The following is a 26566-nucleotide window of genomic DNA, read 5'->3' as shown; positions in this document are numbered from 1 at the left end:
AGGTTCCATCTTGTATGATAATTAATTTTTTATTATCATAATATTAAATGGTTAAAATATCCTCTGATATATTTATTATTTAATTTTAGCTCTTACACTTATTACAAGATTAATTGATATTGAAAAATTAAATCATAAAAAGCTGACTTAACTTTCTTTCACGCGTAAAGATTTAATACTTTTATTTATTTATTTAAGCTTATTTAATTAATATTACATGTGTATTATATCTTTTATGTAAAGATGGCCATTTTAATAAAAAGAAATGAACAAATTATCGCTATGACAGAACACAACTAAAGGGAATAAAATAAGGTGTACATATAATTTGTTTATATATGAAAGAAAATAATAATACAAAAAAAATGACATCTGACATATGTGACATATGAAATTATGAGTGCATCAAAAATATAAAGAATGACGTAACATATATGTAATCATTGTTTAATATTATTTGTATCATATTATAAGTGGACCTTTAATTGGATTTTGCAAAATAGTTTGAAGTTATTTATGATTGACATGGATTGAAAACTTTGAATAATGATGATTAGAAATATGTTATTTAAATGATACTATAAAGTTAATTTATTAAATTTTTTGAGTGATTGTATAATTATGCCAATTTAATTTATCTATACGGATTGAGTATAACTGACGTTTGATTGTATGATTAAAATAACCTCTGTTTTTTTATTAGCTATTTGTAAGACTAATAATAATTGGTTTAAAATATAATATACAGCTAGAAATGGATTTTGCACCCTAATTAAACATCACATAATTTATATAAATTGATAGATGTAAAAGTTTTAACTCCATTGTCATATTTCAAAAATGTGTTTATGCAATCATTCTCATTTTATTTATTTCAAACTAAAAATTTATTTAGGCAATAATAATGACACAGTCTAAGTTCTGTAGAACTATTTTCATTTTGAGATTATTTTTTTCCCCTTAAAAAGTATATATTGGATATATTTTGTTAATTAGTTATTTATTAAGCTTGAGAGGATTAAAATAATTATTGTAAAATAGTTGTAACTTATCATAGTTATATTTATTTAGAATTTTCTATCTTTTTATACTTAATTCAATTGTACAGTTACTTAGTTTATTTATCTTCTTTTTTAGTTAGATAAATAGAAAGAATAAAAAATTCAATTATTTGAATTAAATCTTTCATATATATATAATGAGGTCAATTAGCAAAAATAAAGTCTAAATTAAAAGGACTGTTATATGTTTTTGGATTCTTTTTTCGAGTGTTTGTGGAGATTGAAAGAAAAAAAATAAAAATAAATAAATATGTTTTGAAATTGGTGTTTGTTTGAATTTGTTTTTTAAGCTAACTTGAAATAGATTAAAATATATGTTGTATGTTTAGTTTTTCTTGGTGGAATAAAATTCATTGTTAATTTGTCAAATTATATTCTCTTTATACATATCTATTTATGTGTATAGATAATAATTATATGTTTCATAAATTATTAATTATTTATAATTAATCTCATCACTTATACTATAATTAATTATAAATTAAAACATCACTACAACTTTTAATAACATAATTATATATTTAATAAATAAATAATTATTATTTTTTATTTTGTCACTAATTATTGAAATAAATAAATGTGTCAAACAAAAAAATACGTTTAAACACTCGGAAAAGGTTCTATTTTGTAAAATTTGTGATAAAATTTGAATTATTTAGCATATTATTACTATTTTTGTGAGAATATATGCTTGTTGAGATACATAATTTAGTATGTAATGTCTAATTTGATGTTGATAAACTTGATTTGTATGTTTTATGTCACAATAAAATTTAAAATGGAGTTTGCACTTTAAATTAAATATTTTGGTTAAATGATATAATTGATAGATTTCATCATATTTGAAAAATATATTTGTATGATTATTCTCATTTTACTCTTAAATAATAATATACATTTATTTGTTTTATTCAATTCAAAATTAAAAACTTTATTTAGGCAATTAAAATGACGTTCTATAGAACTTTTTCGTAAGTGATTAATATTTTTGAGTAGTATAAACATATCAAATTCATTTTTTCATAATATTAAGTAGTTAAAATATCCTTTGATATATTTATTATTTAATTAGTCTTACTCTTATTACAAGATTAATTGATATTAACAAAAATTAAGTAATAAAAAATTTACTCTATATTTAAATTTTCTTTCATGTGCAAATAATTAATTATTCAAATTAAAATTTTCATACTTGTTGCTATGATTGAAGACAACTAAAGAGAATAAAAATGAGGCGTACAAATAATTTGTTGATATATTAAAGAAAATAATAACACAAAAAGGAATGACATCAGACTATTGTTTAATTATTTGTATCGAATTATAACTGCATCAAAAACAAAAAAGAATGACATCTAACATATATGACAATCGTTTCATCTTATTTGTATCCTACTATGAGTGAATCTTTTATTGATTGTGCAAATGCAAAATAAATTAAAAACATAGAGATATGGGTTGAAAATTTTGAACAATGATCATTTTTTAATAATCATATGTTTTTTAAACAATATTATGATATTTGTATAATTTATTAATATTTTTGAGTAATACGAATTGGGTATAATTGAATTTTGATTGAAAGGTTAAAATATACTTTGTTCTTTTTTCTTCTGAAATTGGATCTATTCTGTTTCTAGATTAATGATAATTAGTTTAAAATAAAATGTAGGGTTAAAAATGAATTTTGCACCCTAAATTAAATATCTAAAAAAATTTAACTCCATCATCATATTTAAAAATGTATTTTCACGATCATTGTCATTGTATTTACATCAAACTAAAAACTTGAACTCTTTTTATTTTAAAATTATTTTATTTCCTTTCATTTAATTGAAAAATGATATGTGTTTTTAACTAGTTATTTATTAAGGGGATTCGAATAATCATTGTAATGAGTTGTATTTATCGTAGTTATATTTAATTAAAAAGATTTATTTTTATGCACTTTTTAATTGTACAGTTATTTAGTTTATTTATCTTCTCTTTTAGTTACATAAATAAAAATAATAAAAAGTTCAATTGTTTGAATTAAAGACGTCAACTAGTGAAAATAAAGTCTAGTGAATGGAATGTTAGATATGTTTACATTTATTTTTTGTGTGTTTTATTTTGTGTGGTGGAGAGATAAATAAACAGGTATGTCTCAAACTTGGTGCATATCTAGATTTATTTTTGAAGGTGACCTAAAATAGATGTATTTTATATTTTTTTAAATAATAATTACATATTTCATAAATCATATTATTTATAATTAATCATATCACTTCTACTACAATTAACTATTAACATCAGTGCCCTTTTTAACAAAGTGATTATGTATTTCATAAATAATTGAGAAAAGTATTATTTTAGTTTGCTAAGTATGTCTAATTTTAATTTAGTTAGATAACTATGTCCATTTTATTTAGATTCAGTAACTTATGAAATTGTTTACTTTTAGTCCTCTGACAAATTTTCGGACAATTTTACCCCTATGAGTGCATATGGACTAAAATTGCCTTTCAAAAGTTGCATAGGGGTAAAATTGTTCGAAAATCTGTCAGAGGAATAAAAGTAAGCAATTTCTTAAGTTACTGTACCTAAACAAAAATGGACATAGTTATCGGACTAAAATTAAAATTAGGTATATTTAACGGACTAAAATAATACTTTTTCCTAAATAATTAATTATTTCTTTATGTGTTTGGTCACTACTTATTGAAATAAATGAACACGCCAACAAAAGAAGTTCTAGACACTCAAAAAAAAGGTTTTATTTTGTAAAAATTATAAAATTAGTGATATTGTTCATAAAGTTTCATGATAAAATTTGAACTATTTTGCCTACTACTTGTATTATTTGTGAATAAATATGCTTTAGATTCATTTTAAATTAAATGATTTCATATGTTTTACGTCACCCTGGTATCACATATTAATAAAATGCAAGATTAAAATAAAACTTGCGTCCTAAATTAAATATGCAAGATTAAAATAGAATTCACGCTTTAAATTAAATATCTTGATAAATTACATCATTGATAGATTTATTCCTATTTGGAAGATATATTTGTACCATTCTCATTTCACTATTAGAAAATAGCATATATTTATCTATTTTATCAAATTCAAAATCACACACTTTTAGAAAATCAAAATGACATATTATAGAACATTTTTCATAATTTATTAACGTTTTTGAGTAGTATATACACATAAATCAAGTATGCTATTGCTACTAGTGCTATTTATTAAGGTTTCATTTTACATGATACTTTTAATTTATAATTAATTATAGTAGAAGTGATGAGATTAATTATAAATAATTTATAAAAATTATTATTTATTACACATAATTATATATATTTCAATGCAGGTTATAAATAGATATATAAAGGGAATATAATTTGATAAATTAACAGTGAATTTTGTTCTACCAAGAAAAAGTAAATATACAACATATATCTATTTTAAGTTAGCTTAAAAAACAAATTCAAACAAACACAAATTTCAAAATATATTTATTTATTTTTATTGTTTTCTTTCAATCTCCACAAACACTCCAAAAAAGAATCCGAGAATATGTAACAGTCCATTTAATTTAGACTTTATTTTTCCTAATTGACCTCATTACATATATATGAAAGATTCAATTCAAACAATTGAATTTTTTATTCTTTCTATTTATCTAACTAAAAAAAAAAGATAAATAAATTAAGTAACTGTACAATTGAATTAAGCATAAAAAGATAGAAAATTCTAAATAAATATAGCTATGATAAGTTACAACTCTTTTACAATAATTATTTTGATCCTCTCAAACTTAAAAAATAACTAGTTAACAAAATATACCCAATATATACTTTTTAAGGGAAAAAAAATAATCTTAAAATGAAAATAGTTCTACAGAACTTAAAGTGTGTCATTATTATTGCCTAAATAAAATTTTGAGTTTGAAATAAATAAAATGAGAATGATCGCGAAAACACATTTTTGAAATATGATGATGGAGTTAAAATTTTTACATCTATCAATTTATATAAATTATGTAAGATGTTTAATTTAAGGTACAAAATTCATTTCTAACTTTACATTTTATTTTAAACCAATTATTATTAGTTTTATAAATAGCTAATAAAAAAACAGAGGATATATTAAATTATACAATCAAACGTCAGTTATACTCAATCCGTATGGATAAATTAAATTGGTATAATTATACAATCACTCAAAAAATCATTTAATAAATTAACTTTATGGTATCGTTTCAATAACATATTTCTAATCATCATTATTCAAAGTTTTCAATCCATATCTATCATAAATAACTTCAAACTAGTTTTCAAAATTCAATTAAAGGTCCACTTATAATATGATACAAATAAACAATTGTCACATATGTCAGATGTCATTTTTTTGTATTATTATTTTCTTTCATATATAAATAAATTATATGTACACCTTATTTTATTCCCTTTAGTTGTCTTCTGTCATAGCGATAATTTGTTCATTTATTTTTATTAAAATGGCCTTCTTTACATAAAAGATATATTTTAATACACATGTATATTAATTAAATAAGCTTAAATAAATAAACAAAGCACTAAACCTTTACGCATGAAAGAAAGTTAAGTCAACTTTTTATGATTTAATTTTTCAATATCAATTAATCTTGTAATAAGTGTAAGAGCTAAAATTAAATAATAAATATAACAGAGGATATTTTAACCATTTAATATTATGACAATAAAAAATTAATTATCATACAAGATGGAACCTTAATAAATAGCACTAGCAACGATAGTGTATTCGATCCACATAAATAATAGTATGGTTATACTACTAAAAAATATTAATAAGTTATAAAAAGGTACTTATAGTACGTCATTTTGATTGGCTAATCAAAATTTTTAGTTTTTGAATTCAATAGAAAAATAACTATATGCTATTGTGTAAAAATATGATTAAATTTATCCATGATATAATCTAACTAAAATATTTAATTCAATTCGCGAACTCCATTTTAACCCTGTATTTTACTAATATGTGATACTTTCATGATGACCTAAAATATACAAAATGATTTAACTTAAAATAATTATAAAATTTTAACCAAACACTAACCGTACAAATCAAATTTATCAACATTAAAATAGACATTATATACTAAATTTATTGAACACTAACAGTACATACCCATAAATAATAGAAACAATATGCTAAATAGTTCAAATTTTATCAGCAAACTTTATGCACGATATTCTCTCACTAATTTTATAATTTTTACAAAGTACAACTTTTTCAAGTGATTAGAACTTATTATTTTGTTATGTTCATTTACTTCATTAATTAGTGACAAAATACATAAAGAAATAATTATTTATTATTATAGTGGAAGTGATGTGATTAATTATAAATAATATGATTTATAAAATATATAATTATTATTTCAAAAAAATAAAATTTAATAACTTATTTACAACACATAATTATATATATTTTGATCCACCAATAAATATAAATACATATAAAGGGGATATAATTCGACAAATCAATAGAGAATCTTATCAATGATATGTGTGATACTTTCATGGTGACCTAAAACATACAAAATGATTTAACTTAAAATAATTATAGAATTTTAACCAAACACTAACCGTACAAATCAAATTTATCAACTTTAAAATAGACATTATATACTAAATTTATCACACACTAACAATACATACCCATAAATAATAGAAACAATATGCCAAATAGTTCAAATTTTATCAGGAAACTTTATGCACGATATTCTCTCACTAATTGTATAATTTTTACAAAATAGAACTTTTTCAAGTGATTAGAACTTATTATTTTGGCATGTTCATTTCCTTCATTAATTAGTGACAAAATACATAAAGAAATAATTATTTATTATTATGTTATTAAAATTGGTAGTGATGTTTTAATTAATAATTAATTATAGTGAAAGTGATGTGATTAATTATAAATAATATGATTTCTAAAATATATAATTATTATTTCAAAAAAATAAAATTTAATAACTTATTTACAACACATAATTATATATATTTTGATCCACCAATAAATATAAATATATATAAAGGTGATATAATTCGACAAATCAACAGAGAATCTTATCAATGATATAATCTAACTAAAATATTTAATTCAATTTGCGAACTCCATTTTAACCCTGTATTTTACTAATATGTGATACTTTCATGGTGACCTAAAACATACAAAATGATTTAACTTAAAATAATTATAAAATTTTAACCAAACACTAACCGTACAAATCAAATTTATCAACATTAAAATAGACATTATATACTAAATTTATTGAACACTAACAGTACATACCCATAAATAATAGAAACAATATGCTAAATAGTTCAAATTTTATCAGCAAACTTTATGCACGATATTCTCTCACTAATTTTATAATTTTTACAAAGTACAACTTTTTCAAGTGATTAGAACTTATTATTTTGTTATGTTCATTTACTTCATTAATTAGTGACAAAATACATAAAGAAATAATTATTTATTATTATAGTGGAAGTGATGTGATTAATTATAAATAATATGATTTATAAAATATATAATTATTATTTCAAAAAAATAAAATTTAATAACTTATTTACAACACATAATTATATATATTTTGATCCACCAATAAATATAAATACATATAAAGGGGATATAATTCGACAAATCAATAGAGAATCTTATCAATGATATGTGTGATACTTTCATGGTGACCTAAAACATACAAAATGATTTAACTTAAAATAATTATAGAATTTTAACCAAACACTAACCGTACAAATCAAATTTATCAACTTTAAAATAGACATTATATACTAAATTTATCACACACTAACAATACATACCCATAAATAATAGAAACAATATGCTAAATAGTTCAAATTTTATCAGGAAACTTTATGCACGATATTCTCTCACTAATTGTATAATTTTTACAAAATAGAACTTTTTCAAGTGATTAGAACTTATTATTTTGGCATGTTCATTTCCTTCATTAATTAGTGACAAAATACATAAAGAAATAATTATTTATTATTATGTTACTAAAATTGGTAGTGATGTTTTAATTAATAATTAATTACATAAAGAAATAATTATTTATTATTATGTTACTAAAATTGGTAGTGATGTTTTAATTAATAATTAATTATAGTGAAAGTGATGTGATTAATTATAAATAATATGATTTATAAAATATATAATTATTATTTCAAAAAAATAAAATTTAATAACTTATTTACAACACATAATTATATATATTTTGATCCACCAATAAATATAAATACATATAAAGGGGATATAATTCGACAAATCAATAGAGAATCTTATCAATAATATGTGTGATACTTTCATGGTGACCTAAAACATACAAAATGATTTAACTTAAAATAATATTAGAATTTTAACTAAACACTAACAGTACAAATCAAATTTATCAACTTCAAAATAGACATTATACACTTAATTTATCAAACACTAACAGTACATACACCATAAATAATAGAAACAATATGCTAAATAGTTCAAATTTTATCAGAAAACTTTATGCACGATATTCTCTCACTAATTTTATAATCTTTACAAACTAGAACTTTTTCAAGTGATTAGAACTTATTATTTTGGCATGTTCATTTCCTTCATTAATTAGTGACAAAATACATAAAGAAATAATTATTTATTATTATGTTACTAAAATTGGTAGTGATGTTTTAATTAATAATTAATTATAGTGGAAGTGATGTGATTAATTACAAATAATATGATTTATAAAATATATAATTATTATTTCAAAAAAATAAAATTTAATAACTTATTTACAACACATATAATTATATATATTTTGATCCACCAACAAATATAAATACATATAAAGGGGATATAATTTGACAAATCAACAGAGAATCTTATCCCTCCAAAAAATATCTTAAGTTACCTCCAAAAATAAATAGAGACATACACTAATTTTCGAAACATAACTCTTGTTTTCTCTCTCTATCTCTACAACACAAAACAAAACACTAAAAAATGAATCCAAAGACATGTAAGAGTCCTTTCAATTTAGATTTTATTTTCACTAATTGACCTTGTTACATACATATAAAAGGTTAATTCAAACAATTGAATTTTTTATTATTTCTATTTAATTAAATGAAAGAGAAGATAAACAAACCAAAAAACTGTTAAATTGTACATAAAAAACAAAAATTTTAAATAAATATAGCTACAGTAAGTTATAACCCAATAAAATGATTATTCTAATCTCCTCATGCTTAATAAAATAACCAGATAACAAAACGTACCCAATATATTTTAATTAAATGAAAGGAAGCAAATAATCTCAAAATGAAAGGAGTCCTACAATACTGATAGGACATCACTATTATTGCCTAAATAAAATTCTTAATTTAAAATAAATAAAGTGAAAATAACCATAAAAATACATTCCGAATATGATGATGGAGTTAAATTTTTAAATCTATCAATTATATAAATTAAGCAAGACATTTAATTCAGGGTGATTAGTCTTTCAGCTATTCAACAAAAACATATCCAATTTCGAAAGAAAGATAAAAAAAGGATATTTTAACCACACAATCGAAAGTCAATTATATACTCAATCCGTGTGGATAAATTAAATTGTTATAATTATAGTATTGCTCACAAATATTAATAAACTATACAAACTTCGTGCTATCGTTTATAGAACATATGAACATTAAAAAATGATGAATCTTCAAAATTTTTTCATATCAGTCATAAATAACTTCAAAAATTCAATTAAAAATCTGTACATATACAAATAAGATTAAATAATTGTCACACGTCGGATGTCATTTTTTTTGTTTCTAATGCACTCATAGTATGATACAAATAAGTTGAAACAATTGTCATATATACCAGATGTCATTCTTTTTCGTATTATTATTTTCTTTCATATATCAACAAATTATTTGTACGTCTTATTTTATTGCATCTTGTTGTCTACAATCATAGAAACAAGTATTAATCAATTTGTTCATTTATTTATATGCAAAATGACAACTTTTTTGTAGAAAAATATATTTTATGCACATGTAATTAATTAAATAAGCTTAGACAATTAAATAAAAGCACTAGAACTTTGCACGTGAAAGAAAATTTAAATATTTAGTGAACATTTTATTATTTAATTTTTTAATATCAGTTAATCTTGTAATAAGAATAAGACTGATTAAATAATAAAAATATCAAAAGATATTTTGACCACTGACAATCAAAAGTTAATTACAATTCAGAATGAAACCTTAATAAAGAGCATTAACAACAATAGCATACTCGATTGAAATTTGGCTTAAAGTACGCCGCCAAGACCTAAATAAAGTTATTGATTTTGAATTTAATAAAACAGACAAATATATGCTACTCTCTAAAAGTAAAATGAGAATAATCATACTTTCAAACATGATTAAATCTATCAATTATATAATTTAGCCATATATTTAATTTAAGGAGCGAACTCCGTTTTAATCCTACATTTTATTAAAGTACGATGCTTCCATGGTGACCTAAAACATATGAAATTGTCTAACTTAAATTAAATTTAACTTATATCAAAATACATATAAGAATTTTTAACAAAGCACTAACCATACAATGCAAGTTTATCAATGTTAAAATAGACATTACATACTAAATTATGTATCTTGATAAGCACATATACTCACAAATAATAGAAATAATAAACTAAATAGTTCAAATTTTACAGGAAAAATTAAATAAAAAAATAAGGCAAAAAGGCTTAAATATGATAAAATATACAATCATAACTAAAATTAACAACAAAAAAACAATATTTAAGATTTTGTGATAGAATAAAAAACTAATGATAACCTTGAGCCCAAATATGATTGATGCAATAATTTAAGATTTAAAATTTGACTCTTTAATTTCAATAATTATAAGTTAATTGTGGACAACAGAACACCACCACTAGGGATGAGGCCATGCTTTTTGTTAAACAAACCAAATCAAGTCCAAAAGAGTATTTTTAATCTTTGGATAATCGAAGCATATACCTTAAGCACCATGAGGGTTGCTTCCAAAGTACCAATCTAAGGTCCCTCCATTGACGGCGCCTTTAAAACATTTGGTTTAAACAAAAATGAACCTAAATTGTTATGCAGAAAGGAAAGGCTACCAAGTAACATAGAAATGACAGCAACGCAAGAAACCCAAATATGACTGCCATTTGTCTATTATTTCTTATCAAGCAAAAAAAGTCACCTCTGGACCTTACATTTTTCTTTTTATGTCTATTCTGAACCCTGATCCAATTTAACCATCTTAACAACTATTCAAGTCAAACGTTTCTCTTAAAAAAATGACTTTAACGTTTTTTATTGGTAAATGGTTATTCACCTTTGTTCCCCATTCTGAGAGCAACCAACACATCGAGAAAATAAAGTATATAATCTAATCAAAATGAGCTGCATTATAACCATAACAATCATTGAGGAACTACTACTCAAGATAAGTCAAGATAAGTATCAAAATAGCCAAAATCTTGCCACAAATAAAAAATGTATTAAAGTACGATGCTTCCATGGTGACCTAAAACATATGAAATTGTCTAACTTAAATTAAATTTAACTTATATCAAAATACATATAAGAATTTTAACAAAGCACTAACCATACAATGCAAGTTTATCAATGTTAAAATAGACATTACATACTAAATTATGTATCTTGATAAGCACATATACTCACAAATAATAGAAATAATAAACTAAATAGTTCAAATTTTACAGGAAAAATTAAATAAAAAAATAAGGCAAAAAGGCTTAAATATGATAAAATATACAATCATAACTAAAATTAACAACAAAAAAACAATATTTAAGATTTTGTGATAGAATAAAAAACTAATGGTAACCTTGAGCCCAAGTATGATTGATGCAATAATTTAAGATTTAAAATTTGACTCTTTAATTTCAATAATTATAAGTTAATTGTGGACAACAGAACACCACCACTAGGGATGAGGCCATGCTTTTTGTTAAACAAACCAAATCAAGTCCAAAAGAGTATTTTTAATCTTTGGATAATCGAAGCATATACCTTAAGCACCATGAGGGTTGCTTCCAAAGTACCAATCTAAGGTCCCTCCGTTGACAGCGCCTTTAAAACATTTGGTTTAAACAAAAATGAACCTAAATTGTTATGCAGAAAGGAAAGGCTACCAAGTAACATAGAAATGACAGCAACGCAACAAACCCAAATATGACTGCCATTTGTCTATTATTTCTTATCAAGCAAAAAAAGTCACCTCTGGACCTTACGTTTTTCTTTTTATGTCTATTCTGAATCCTGATCCAATTTAACCATCTTAACAACTATGCAAGTCAAACGTTCCTCTTAAAAAAATGACTTTAACGTTTTTTATTGGTAAATGGTTATTCACCTTTGTTCCCCATTCTGAGAGCAACCAACACATCGAGAAAATAAAGTATATAATCTAATCAAAATAGCTGCATTGTAACCATAACAATCATTGAGGAACTACTACTCAAGATAAGTCAAGATAAGTATCAAAATAGCCAAAATCTTGCCACAAATAAAAAATGCTAACCTTGAATCCACCATTTGGTGCCAATACATTTCCATGAAAAGTTTTAATTCCTGTTTGGTTACGTTTAAATCACTGATCTGCACCAATAAAAAGAAGGGGTTGACCCCCTTCACACAAGTTTCTACAATATGGCTTTAAAACTAACGCATAGCATTAAGCAAAATTCATAACACATCGTACTAGAACAACAAAGTATATGCAAATGGAAACAAATAAAATATAACCAAACCTTCCGTCAACCAAATAAACCAAATATTGCATTCACAGCATATGCTAATATGTTATTTTAATTTCATGATGGTGATAGTGGGTTGTAGTGGTGATGGTGATGTTGATAGTGAGGTGCTCTTCAAGTATTGGTCAGACAATGGAGGATACATTCCAGAGAAACTAGACATCAACTTGGTTTAAGTTTGAGTTGCTTACTTCAGATACAAAATGTTATAGCATAAAACAGAACTCTGAATAAAAATACAATATCATGCTTAAAAAAAAATACTCACTATGAGACAACGATTTACACTATATATTAACAAAGTTAATCTAAGTGGAGTATATGCAACAATATATCGCACATCTCCACAAATTAAATTTTGCAACAAAAATCAACTATATAATTTCCTCTATAATTTGCTTTCTTTTCCATAAAAAAGAGATGATTTTGAACGTGTAAACATAAAAAATCAATCTTTCTTCCCTACTTTATTTCTATGATATCAAGCAAGGAGAAGTACCACACAACTCCTTCCTTTAGGTTGAACTAAAGGAGTCCACAGAATAAGTATCATTCCTCGCCTTGAAAAGCAACTACTCTTCCCCTTTCATCTTCCCCTTATTGATCTAAAACTAGAAGTCCGCATAATTAAAGTGAAGACAAAAAGCGACTCTCCTGGAATACTAGTGGACGAGAGATCAAGCGGTATGCGAGAGACAGAGAGAGAGAGAGAGAGAGATAAGTAAGCGAGAACATACTTTGTCAGCTTTAATGTTGCATCTTCTCTCTTCATTTTTCTCTTTAGATTTCAAATCATCAGATGGATTAGGCTGTCATCATATGGATTAGGTTGTCATCAGATGGATTAGGTTGGTCTTAGCAACTGCAACTCAACAACGTAGTCCTATCATTGTACAAACAGCATGATGCTTACAAAGATGTACTAGAATTTGCTGCAAAAAGAGAAATGAGAAGTACACAAGATCCAAAGACTAATTTTTATGCCCATCCTCACACGCCAAGCACAAAGAGGTCATGTATTTATAACATGACACCCGAACAACTTACCACAAAAGATCGCAACACATCAAATGTATGGTGTAAGCTAGTAACTGTCTCCGCATCTCGTACTAGAATCTTCTCCTTCTTCAGTTCCTTGACTACAATAAGTCAATAAAAGGTGCCGTTAAATTAATAAGTCAATAAGCTTTAAAAGACAAGTCCTTGATTGCTCAACACTCAAAAGAGTTAATATTCAAAAAGTATGCCCAAGAAAACAACAATTTAGGACACACAATGCAAAACAGCGGCAGGACTAAGCATTCCATTGCATGGTATTGTCCAACAACCACATACCTAGAATTTCTTACGGACTCTTGACTAAGAATACCTGCTTGTTTCTATTTTCTAATGATCAATGGAAAATTTTATAAAATGTTAATCCAAATAACTCAAAGGAGCCGAGAGATACTTATCCTCCCGTCAAATCATCATTTTCTAGGCATCTTATATGTCTAAATCCAACAACAATGGGAAAAGTTTTTGTATTTTCTGTTTATCCGCATGATTTATCCCCCCAAACAGACCATCACTAGTGCTACAAGTATTACATGATTTTGACAACATAAAGTTCGTGCTACGCTGACTCCTCTTCTAGTGTACTAATAGGAGGTGGTGTTCCTCAATCTAAAAAAGCAATAGAATCAAATTGTTGGGCATCCCTATTTTACATTCCCAGGTTTTACACTGCAACTCTCTTTTCGTTCTCAGAAATGCCACCCTCCATGTCAATTCTGTATTAGTGGCAGCACAAATGATGCAACAAATACTGGTTATCTCTTGTGCACTCTAAAATGTGAAACCCCACTTGCAAAATAGGAGGAATGTATAGCTTCAATATCAGTGTGTAGTAGCATCTACGTCGAGGAGGTAAAATGCAGGTTCAAACATTTCAATTTCTCACTTAAGAGGCAAACTAATCTCTAGAATACGTGAGAAAATACAGGGTCATAATCACAACTTTCCCATCTACACGAATGCATTTATGTTCCTCCACATAAACAATGGACCTATTCTGGACCACGCATATTCCAGTTACCTCTTCATACAGCTTTGTGACAGGCGGGCCTGAATCTTCTTCAAGTTTTGGAATGAAATTAGCAAGTTAGGTATATCAGTACAACAATATTCATCGAACGGAAGTATTAAAAGCTGATATATTACCTCAACATAAAGGTCATATAAGTCGTAAATCTTACTTTCCAGAACACCATGCATGCTGTATTTTTGTTTCAATGCTTCTTTGCCTTGGAGAACGCTTCTTGGAAATTATCTGAATTTGTGGTTCATTGCTCCACCTGAAAAGTACGTCAAATATTAGGTAACAAACAACAATTAGAAACATTAATCCTCAATACTCCACACAAGCACCAGCTGTACTTGCATAGTGGAGAGCAATGATTGGTGCTAGCCATCGTTCACGGTTACTAAAGTACTAATTGTTTATTTTCCTATCTCCATTACAAAGTATTCCACGTGAAAGAATCTTGAGGTTGGTCTTAAAAAGGATTGGACGCTACATCCATGCATAAACAGATGCCGAGAAACATAATGGATTCATCTCACCAGGTTCCTATAATCAAGTGAAAGAGTGCATACTAGTGTATAATGTTAACAATAATGTTATCTATCAAAGTAGCAAAGCTAATTCAAAACAAAATTCACATGCGCTTCAACTTCCCACAATTAACAAAACACCTATCATTGTTTAGCCTAGTTTCTAAAATTCAGTCAATGGCTAGCAAACGCTTAGTCTATATAACAGATGGTAATGCATCTCATAATATTATACGACATCAACATGCTTCCCAAATATCAAAGGTGAAAATTAGACTCCAAACAAATTAACCTGACACCAACCATCTGTTCAGAGATCCAACATGCAACACTGAGCTTTGCATCCATCCTTGCAGTGCAATGCTATGTCCACTTGCCTCTTAACCTATTGTGGGAATCAACAATTAACATGACTTAGTTGAAGAAGGCAAATTAGTCTCAGTTCTGTCAGAGATCAATCTCCATTCTTGCTTTGCTTTGAGAAACAAACTGCTTAAAACGCTTCTGGTCAGTCAATTGAACATCTTGAAGAACACGGTTGACCTACAGTTGATAATTTGAACAACCGAATCAATCAACTTCAGCTGCTTCTGATAAATTTGAAAAGGAAAGCAACAGTTGAGGACAAAATCATGTTGTCCCATTGAGCTTGACAGTTGGTTTCATTAGAAAACGACAAAACCTACCATTTAATTCAATAAAAGACCAAAACTAGAACACAAGGCAACAAAACAAAACTAGACACATAGGGGACCAAGCCCTGACCAACATAAGATGTTAACTCATCAGTTCGTCCCCTTTCTTAAACCTTCTAATATATAGAGAAGTGCACCATGCTTAAAAAGAACACGAACAAAAGGAATGAATATAAATTTGCACACATGTACCTGTAAAAAAACTACCAACACACTTTTCAGTTAAGCCATGACCCACACCTTGGGTCATGGCTTAGTCACAATAGACTATACAAACTATTTATGGAAAGAATTGGTTTGCAAGCACCACCACTTTTCAACCTACCTATGCAGTATTCTACAAAATAGTTCATAGAAATCTTACACAAATTTCATTCAAACATCACGATAACAAAGTTATAACCCTCCACCAACTTGAAAAGATACAATGGTGAGGTTCGAAATTCGCATGTAATTAAATTACAAAAAAAAAATACCAGAATTACCAGGGTAAATAAATCTTCAACACGTCCTGACAGAGCTTTGCCTCACCCTCGAACAATTATATGGCTGCAGGGCTCCTCCTTCCCTCGAACTGATGGTGTGACAGGATATAGTGATATCCCACCAGCTTTTCTTCCTTAATTGGTTCAGTTGTACAAAATCCAAATCTTTAGTACCCATCTCCAGCAATGACTGGCTTTTGACACCGCATACCATATCAATTTAATGTTTGATTTGATGATGAAAGTTACCATGAAACTAGTAAAGCCAACAGAAAACAAAACCAATTATCTTCAGTATATCACATGAGTTCCATTTCTTGAGAACTAAATTTTCATTGCAAGACTGGTAACAACCTGAAGTTTCAACAATTATACTCCAAGGGTAGGCGTAAAGTTACAAAATTATAGTCCAATACTAAACTGAGGCTGGAGGAGCTCACTTCAATCCCTGCAACCAACAAGAACATAGCCCAGACCACTCTCCAGCAGGATTTTTCTCACAGGAGAAGCAGGGCTTCCCAACATTAAATGGTCAAGAAAACCCAGGGATTGCTCAATCTCCAAATATAGAGGTGCTTCAGAGAGAAATCCTAACTGGTTTGGAGAACAGTTTCTCAGAGCCAACTCTTGATTCCTCAGCAACTGAATTTGCTTGCATGGGAAGGCATGGTTAATGTAAGGCAACACAAGCTTCAAATTAAGAGCTAATTGCATAATCCAGAGGAACATCTTCCTCGTCACTAGTTCCATGACCCTACAAATTTCGCGAATTGACAATCATGGATTCTTTTACTAATCGATAAAATATTAAATTTGCTAGCACAACTTCATCATTAAGATGTACCTACTATACTTCTTCCAAAACTGCACATTCACGTACAAAACTATCAATAAGTTTTAAAATTCAAACTGAATCAATAAGCTACCCTTAAACTCAGTAATCCAGCGAAACGTACCACATATATTCGCTTGATTTCTCAATAACGGTGCTCAAACAGTTTGTCCCGGGTTGGGATCCTTCGCTTCATTCTCTTGCAGCGCCTGCTTCGAAGAAGCCACTGTAGGAGTCAGAAGCAGTAGCTAAGACACTGGCTGCTGATAGGCTTTCGAAGATGGGCAAGAAGCTGATGGGCAAAACCCACTTGCCTTACTTGAGGTGGCCTCTGTGAGAAGCTGATGGGCAAAACCCACTTGTCGTCTCACCAGGCCACACGCAGTTCCACCATTAACCAAAGACGACCGCATGAGGACATTGGTCTCGACCCTGAACCCGAATTGGCTCTGCCGTCTTTTGCCATTAATTCAGTGTTTTTTGTCAATCTTTCATCTACAAAAGTCATTGAAGATTTACTATATAATTCAGCAAATAGTCGGCCAATCCAATATTTGCGTGTTTAAATATGTATTATCAAGGATGACTAGTTTCTTATATTAAGTGATCATGTATGAATTTGTTGTGCAACTTTAATTATTTGCATCTAAACTCAGAAAACCCCACAAAGGGAAAGGCATCAAGGAAAAATGCGGACCAAGTATACATCATTAACATACTCTTAAGTTACATCACAAGATTTCTCAAATAATATAACCACAAGAGCTACATGCATGTAATATTCAAGTTGAGAGACTAATGCACCAATGCCAGAAAATATAATGCGGCCTCCCCAACCTATCTAACAATGAAAGAACATAGCTTTCCGATCATAAAAGTTCTAGGATCACTACTGCACAAAACTGTTATCAGTACCATACCTAAAAGGGGTTGACCCCCTTGACACAAGTTCTACGCAAAAGGTTATCTCTCCGTTACCTCAATAAAAATATATTTACGCATTGCATTCTCGTTTTCCTGGCTTTAAAACTAAAGCATAGCATTAAGCAAAAGCCATAAGACATCATTCCAGAATAGCAAAGTATATGCAAATGGGAATGAGTAAAATATAACCAAAGCTTCTGTCAGCCAGATAAACCAAATATTTGCATTCACAGTATATGCTAATAATTTTTTTAATTTCATGATGGTGATTGATTGTTGTAGTGGTGATGGTGATGGCGGTAGTGAGGTGCTCTTCAAAGTGTCAGTGTTGGACAATGGAGGATAAATCTTAGAGAAACCAGACATCAAATTGGTTTAAATTCGAGTTGCTTACTTCAGATACAAAATGTTACAAAACAACACAAAACTCTGAATAAAAATACAATATCATGCCAAAACAGAAATATTCACTACGAGACAAGGTTTACACTGTGTGGTACCAGAGTTACTCGAAGTGGAGTATATGCAGCAATGTATCGCACAACTTCTCCACAACCAGAGTGTCGCAACAAAAATTCACGATGACTTCCTCCCCCCCCCCCAAGTCTTATTGTTACTGTTACCTTTGAATCTCACCAAATCCCTAATGCCTATAACAATTTCCAAATGTACAGATCTCTTAAACACTTAAATCACACACCAGTTTCCTCTATGATTTCTTTTCCATATTGCCAATGTCTAAAAAACCTCGGGATCTGGATACATGATCCATTCTGAAACTAGTTAAAGTATAAGAAAAATTTATTGCAAAACACAGTACATCACCTTGTTTCCTGTTCTGAAGCTAGTTAAAGTATAAGAAAATTTAAAGTATAGGAAACCCTCTAAAGCCATTTTTCCCATCCTGTCTAGGAGCAAAAGCAGAGTCACCCCTTAATTTGCATTTTTCATAAAAAAGAAAGAAGATATTGAACGTGTAAACATAAAAAATCAATCTTTCCTCCCTGCTTTATTTCTATAGTATCAAATAAGGAGTACCACACAACTACTTCCTTTAGGTTGAAGTAAACAAGTCCACCGAATAAGTATCATACATCCCCTTGGAAAGCAACTACACCTTCCCCTATCTTCCCCTTATTGATCCAAACAAATAAGTAAATTTCTGTACAACATCTCACTTTTCCTCAAACAGATACCAACTTGGAGGCCACATTTAAATCACACTGTGTGATGGGGAAAAGAATAATTGTAGTAATATGAATATATTCTGCCACAAGCAATAAAGTAAAACTAGAAGTCCCCATAATTAAGGTGAAGACAACAAGGGACTGTTCAGCAATACTAGTGGACAAGAGATCAAGGCAGTATGTAAGAGAGAGAGGGAGATGAGAACATACTTTCACAGTCTTAATGTTGCGTCTTCCCTCTTCATTTTTCTCTTTAGATTTCAAATCATGAGATGGATTAGGCTTGTCATCAAACAAAAGTAAGCACATCAGTCTTAGCAAGTGCAAGTCAACAACACAATTCTATCATTCTACATACGAAAAGATGATTACAAAGATGTCCTAGAATGGGCTGCAAAAAGAGAAATGACAAGCACACAAGATAGATCAGAAGACTAATTTTTATGCCCATCCACACACCAAGCACAACACCCAAACAACTTACCACGAAAAGTCTGCTATTAACTGCCTCCGCATGTCGTACAAGAATCTTCGTGATCTTCAGTTCGTGCACTACAACAAGACAATAAAAGGTGCCATTAGGAAACAAGACAATGAAAGGTGCCGTTAAGAGGAACTAATCGTATTTTTTGGTTATTCTTTGGTGGTTTAAAGCTTTAAAAGACACTTGACTACTCAACAGTCAAAATAGTTATAATATTGAAAAAGTATGGCCAAGGAAAGAGCAATTTTAGGATTCACAATGAAAAACAGCGACAATTTACTTTTTCTGAACAACTGACAATATTTAACTTGACAAGCATTTACAAGTGGTAGTAACTTCAGAACTAACCCAACCAAATGTAAAAGAAAATTAGATTTAATTGGGCCAAAAATGCTTTTTCAGCCAAAACCAAGTGTGAACATACCTATTATCAGAGAAGCATCAGATATTGATAGCTTTCCAAAGTCAAGCGGCGGCGACTTGAATGGAATCTCGTGAATTTCCAACCTATACTCAAAAGTATCCAACATTTTAAATCTTCAATCTTTATAAGAAGACACTGAAATCGAAAACAAAAAACATTGGTACTTACAAAAGGCATTGATGGCAAACTGAAAGCTTTTCATTTAACCATAAAAATAACTGGGCGTGTCCATGCTCAGCGCACCTAACGACCTCTCGGCCATGAAGGTGATTTGAATCAATTTTCAAGGTTCAGTTTATGAGTTACAGAAGCCAATGCAGACGACACAGGTCATGAACTCTCCATGCTGTCAATTGAAAGATTTTCACATATGCACTCTTAGAAATAGCACAATCGGTTTTCACATATCATTCTTTAACATATGACATAAGCACATTTCTCCGTTGATAAAGACGACCATAATAGTTTCAACATTTTTACAATTACTCTTTCTGCAGAGAGCGAATTTAAGCAATTAGGATTAACTCCACCCTCAGCGTTTTGGATGAGAAAAATATTGATAACTTGACACCCATATGGACAAGAAGAAGAGTAAAGTAGTATGTGATACCTAAAGACTTCTCTTGATCCCATTAGTGAAATAATTATTAGTAACACAAATAAAGAGGCACATGATAGACAACATTAAGTATAAGACATGCTATCTCTGAACTTTAGACTAAATTCCACCAAGCACAATAACACAAGAGCTGAATTTGCCGCCTATAACTTACCTTACGCTCCTTCCCATGAATTTGGGGTAACTTAACATCGACAATCCATGCAATAAGATCCTTCCCAATCACTTGAAAAAGTGCATGCATAGGAGCACTAAAATATATCTTATCAGATTCCACACACAAAAACCATTCTTGACATCAAGCATGTCTTGATCCAAACACAAGCATGTCTTGATCCAGTAGCAATTCTCAAATTTCGTTTCATGTCACTCAAGTATATCCCCTACACTAATATGACTTAATAGTTTAAGAAGAGATAGCAATATTGAGAACAAGCACTTGTAGCACAACATTCAACACGCAGGTATCCCATTGACTTCATCAAAACCAAATGAAACAAGTCTCAACACTCTCACAAGGGTTCTCACAACGATGTCATTGTAATCACTCATAACATAAGGTGTTGAAGAATTCGGGTTTCACTCAAGTCAATACATAGAATGCCATTACCATAGGCTTGCTTGTGAATCAAATCTCCACCACGAACGAAATGCAAATTAATGCATGAATCAAAGGGTCTTTCGATGGGTTGTAATGGGGCTTAGGACAAGGTGTGGCAAAAGATAGGTCGAACTTTGGCTTATGAATTCAAAGGCACAATGCCAACCTAGTTGCTTATCCTTCCAGCGCATTTTCGTTCGACTTAATTCAAGTGCTTTGAACAGTCAAAACTCGTGAAATTCTTATGTTTATTGCATCTCCTGCATCTTTTCCTCCTTTTCTTTTTCCCCCTTCTTTTTTCCTCCGTTTCACCATCCTTCTTCTCCTTTTTTTTTCTTTTCCTCCATCTTTTTTGTAATCTTTTCTTTTTTCTCCTTTTTTTTCCTCTGTTTCATCATTTTTCTTCTCTTTTTTTCCCATTTTCTCCTTTTTTTTCTTTTCCTTCTTTTTTTTCCTCTCTATTCATTACTTTTCTTCTCTTTTGTTTTTTTTCAATTTTCACTTTCCATTTTTTTTCCTTTCCCTTAGGGCTAACGATGCATCCGTGTATGCAGCTTGAATACATTAATTCACTTCCATGTCAACTTAAAAGCAACCAAGCCAACACCATGCCCTTGAATGGGTTCAATATCACTTTAGGAAATAACCAAAAAGGGGATAGTCAAGCTTATAACGTGGTTTAACCAAGAAAAGAAAAGCAAAGGCTCAAATGAGTTTTTCTATGGGTGAATTCAAGGTAGGCTCTGTTCAAGTCAATGGGTTTTTCCTAAGTGCCCTTATCACTTTCATACACCAATCTAACAAGAATGTGGTCTCAAAATGTATTACGCAAGCAAGTTCTAGAATGGACACACTAAGTTTGACGCCCTCAATCAAAATAAATAGAGAAGCACTATTGAAATGGAAGTGCTTTGGCCCAAAAGCTCACACAAAGGGTTGTTGTGTTGATTCTTGAACATTGTTAATTTGATGCAGTCAATGGAACATAGTTAACACAATTTTCCTTTTTTTTTTTTGGGTTTTTTTAATATGCCACAAGCATCCGTTTCTCTTACTTATCTCGACTTAAACCAAAATTCCTATTAATCTAAGGGATATCTCAAGATGACAATCTGAAAATTCAGCAACTACCACAAGATAATTCACATATTTTTCTCAAGACACACTAACTTCATTAACAAGTTGGTGTTCAATAAAACTTTTCAGCCACCAAACAAAAAATTTCACATCCCACACATCCACATTCCACACATTAATATGAATTTCAACTTTCAGATTTCCAGCAACACAACCAATTTCGCAAGAATCGTGCTACAATGACTATCCAACCACGTTTCCAAAAACCAATCACAACCACAAAGAACAACATACCTCTGCCCACAACAAGCACATGCATGATGCATTGTCCTCAATCTATGCACAGAAACCCACTCAAACAATGGAACGAAAAGTAAAAAGGGAAGAGAACACGTCCCTGAAAATTGGGATGGTGTCAAGAACGGGGGTTGTATGGTCTGAGCTAGTAACTGTCTCCACATCTCGTACCACAAAAAATCGCAGCACATCAAATGTATGGTCTGAGCTATTAACTGTCTCCACATCTCGTACAAGAATCCTCTTGGTGTTCAGTTCCTTGACTACAACATGACAATAAAAGGGACCGTTATGAGAAATTACTCATATCCTTTGGTGGTCTAAAGCTTTAAAAGACAAATCCTTGACTGCTCAACACTACACTCAAAAGAGTTATAATATAGAAAAACTATGGCCAAGAAAACATCATTTTAGGATTCACAATGCAAGACAGTAGTAATTTACTTTGACTGACCATTGCATTGCATGGTACTGTCCAACACCCACATAACTAGAATCTCTAATGGACTCTTTGGCCCACAATTATTGCAGGTAATACTGTTCAGCCTCCACCCTCTCCCTTGTGCTTGCAATTGGCAAGATCTCACAAGAGAAAGCCCACAAAATAGAAGTAGTAAAGCAATATATACTTTTATTTCATTGTAATTACTGCACAAGAAAATTAATTTGATGTACTAATTATTATTTTTCCCATCTCCATTTCAAAGTTTCGCACATGAAAGAAATTGAGGTTGGTCTTAAAATGGATTGGACACTACATCCATGCATAAACAGATGCCAAGAAACATAATGGATTCATCTCCACCAGGTTTCTATATAATCAAGTGAAAGAGTGCATACTAGTGTATAATGCTAACAATAATATAATCTATCAAATTAGCAAAGGTAATTCAAAACAAAACTCACATGCACGCTAACTTCCCACGATTAACAAAACACCCATCATGGTTTATAGTCGAGTTTCTAAAATTCAGCAAATGGCCAGCAAAGGCTTGGTCATATAACAGATGGTGATGCATCTCATAATATTATAGACATCAACATGCTTTCCAAATATCAAAGGTGAAAATTAGACTCCAAACAAATCAACCTGAAACCACCCATTTTTTCAGAGATCCAACCAGCAACATTGAGCTTTACATCCATCCTTGCAGCTGCAATGCTATGTCCCTGCCTCTTAATCGATTCTGAAAATCAACAATTAGCATGACTTAGTTGAAGAAGGCAAATTAGTCTCAGTTCTGCCAGAGATCAATATATACCTGCATTCTTGCCTCGCTTTGAGAAACAAACTGCTTAAAACACTTCTGCTCGGACAATTGAACATCTTGAAGAACATGGTTGACCTACTGTTGACAGTTTCAACAACCGAATCAATCAATCTCCAGCGGTTTCTAAGAAATTTAATAAGGAAAGCGACAGTTGAGGACCAAAGCATGTTTCCCAATCGAGCTTTGACAGTTAGTTTCATTAGAGAATAACACAACCTACCATTCAATTCAATAAGACCAAAACTAGAACACAAGGCAACAGTACAAAACAAGAACACATAGAGGACCATGCCCTGACAAGCGTAAGATGTTAACTTATCAGTTTGTCCCTTTTCTTAAACTTTATAATATATAGAGAAGTGCACCATGCTTAAAAAGGACATGAACAAAAGGAATAAATATAAATATGCACAGAAGTACCTGTATAAAAAGTGACTAGTATTCCCCCAAGTAGATATTAGGTATACATAAACATGAGAGATGCACAAGAAATACACCAAACTAAATGAACGGAAATAGATATAAAGTTATAAACACGAGTACATTGCATGGAATGAGAGAAGGAACTCCAATAGGTACCTTGGATCATGGCTTAGTCATAGTAAACTACACAAACTATTTATTTAAAAATTCTGGCTTATAAGTATCAACACTTTTCAACCTACCAAAACACTCTTCAACTACGCCATGACCCAGTATACCTAGAGTCATGGCTTAGTCACATTAGACTATACAAACTATTTATGTAAAAAGATTGGCTTGCAAGTATCATCACTTTCCACCTACCTAGACATAGTTCAAAGGAATCTTACACAAATTCATTTAAACATCATGATAACAATGTTATGGCCCTCCACCAACTTGAAGAGTGACAATGGTGGTTTTCGAAATTCGCATGTAATTAAATTACAAAGAAAAATACCAGAATTACCAGGGTAAATAAATCTCCAACACGTTCTGACATAGCTTAGCCCCGAACAATTATATGGCTACAGGGCTCCTCCTTCCCTCGAACTGATGGTGTGAAAGGATATACTGATATCCCACCAGCTTTTCTTCCAATTAATTGGTTCAGTTGTACAAAATCCAAATCTTTAGTACCCATCTCCAGCAATGACTAGCTGTTGACACAACGTATCATAGAATTTAATGTTAGATTTGATGATGAGAGTTACCATTAAACTACTAAAGCCAACAGAAAACAAAACCAATTATCTTCAGTATATCACATGAGGTTCCATTTCTTGAAAACTAAATCTCCATTACAAGACTGGTAACAATCTTAAGTTTCTACAATTATACTCCAAGAGAGGGGGTAAGGTTACAAAATTAGACATGTCCGTAACAATGGCATTCTAAGCACAAAAAAAACAAATTAATATCCCTGGGTTTCTTTCTTCAAATATTACAGCATAAAGATTTCAAAGCTGTTGTGGTTTTTTCTCAAGTATGTACACTTTCTTCATACTAAAACAAATGGACATTGGTAGCCTTCAGACATTATGCTTTATTCAGCCATTGATGGATGTTTGTGTATACTCACGCTATAGACTAATAACAAAAAGATGTGGGATTAACACATTTTGCTCCGTTCAACATTCATAGAGGGTGCAGAATAGCTTTCAACTTTTTAAATTCAAGAGAGAAACAATAAAAAATGCAGTCTCGAATAAGTTTAAGCCGAGCCTCAGTCTAAACAGCTTGGATCGCTCTGCTTGACTTACTGCCCTGTTGTAGTTGACTTTGGAGGTAATATGCATGGGCACTTCAGACTTATGTACAGTATTTATTGATGGGATGGTGGTTTAGCACATATTCAATAACCAAGAAAGTACTAAAAGTTCAATTTACGATAAATTAACATTGTAAAATAAAAACAAAAATCCAACATTATCATAATTGCACCAAATAATAAGCAATAACCGAACAAAATTGACAATCATGGTTTTTTTACCAATCGATAAAATATTAAATTTGCTAGCACAGCTTCATCTTTAAGATGTACCTACTACTTCTAAAACTACACATTCACATACAACACTATCAATAAATTTTAAAATTCAAACTGAACCAATGAGAGAGGATGAGAGATATACCTGTTCAGTGACAGACCACTTTGAATTGAAAAACTGG

General features: G+C 29.7%; 1 protein-coding gene across 1 annotated transcript; it reads right to left on the bottom strand.

The window, feature by feature from the left end:
• Nucleotides 1-13293: 13293 nt before the first annotated feature.
• Nucleotides 13294-20712, bottom strand: LOC105179719 (RNA-directed DNA methylation 4-like). Its single transcript, XM_088883043.1, has 8 exons — nt 20569-20712; nt 20145-20212; nt 19871-19942; nt 17674-18044; nt 16718-17471; nt 15841-16080; nt 13990-15278; nt 13294-13825 (listed from the first exon to the last, which is right to left on the bottom strand). The coding sequence occupies exons 1-4, from the start codon at nt 20672-20674 to the stop codon at nt 18033-18035; spliced, it is 258 nt and encodes an 85-aa protein (XP_088739169.1). The 5' UTR covers nt 20675-20712; the 3' UTR covers nt 13294-13825; nt 13990-15278; nt 15841-16080; nt 16718-17471; nt 17674-18032.
• Nucleotides 20713-26566: the final 5854 nt, after the last annotated feature.

This window comes from Sesamum indicum, linkage group LG8, assembly GCF_026168435.1.
Source record: "Sesamum indicum cultivar Baizhima isolate 11 linkage group LG8, ASM2616843v1, whole genome shotgun sequence".
NCBI lineage: Eukaryota > Viridiplantae > Streptophyta > Magnoliopsida > Lamiales > Pedaliaceae > Sesamum > Sesamum indicum.
Note: the sequence above shows the minus strand (reverse complement) of the source record. Positions and strands in the feature narration are given on the sequence as shown.

Excerpts from the sequence above, each read along its gene's own strand:
- LOC105179719 (XM_088883043.1), bottom strand. The coding sequence starts at position 20,674 with ATGTTGGATACTTTTGAGTATAGGTTGGAAATTCACGAGATTCCATTC. Across the intron at positions 20,213-20,568 it reads TGATGCTTCTCTGATAATAG|TGCACGAACTGAAGATCACG; the intron begins GTATGTTCACAC and ends GTCTTGTTGTAG. Across the intron at positions 19,943-20,144 it reads TTAATAGCAGACTTTTCGTG|CCTAATCCATCTCATGATTT; the intron begins GTAAGTTGTTTG and ends TTTGATGACAAG.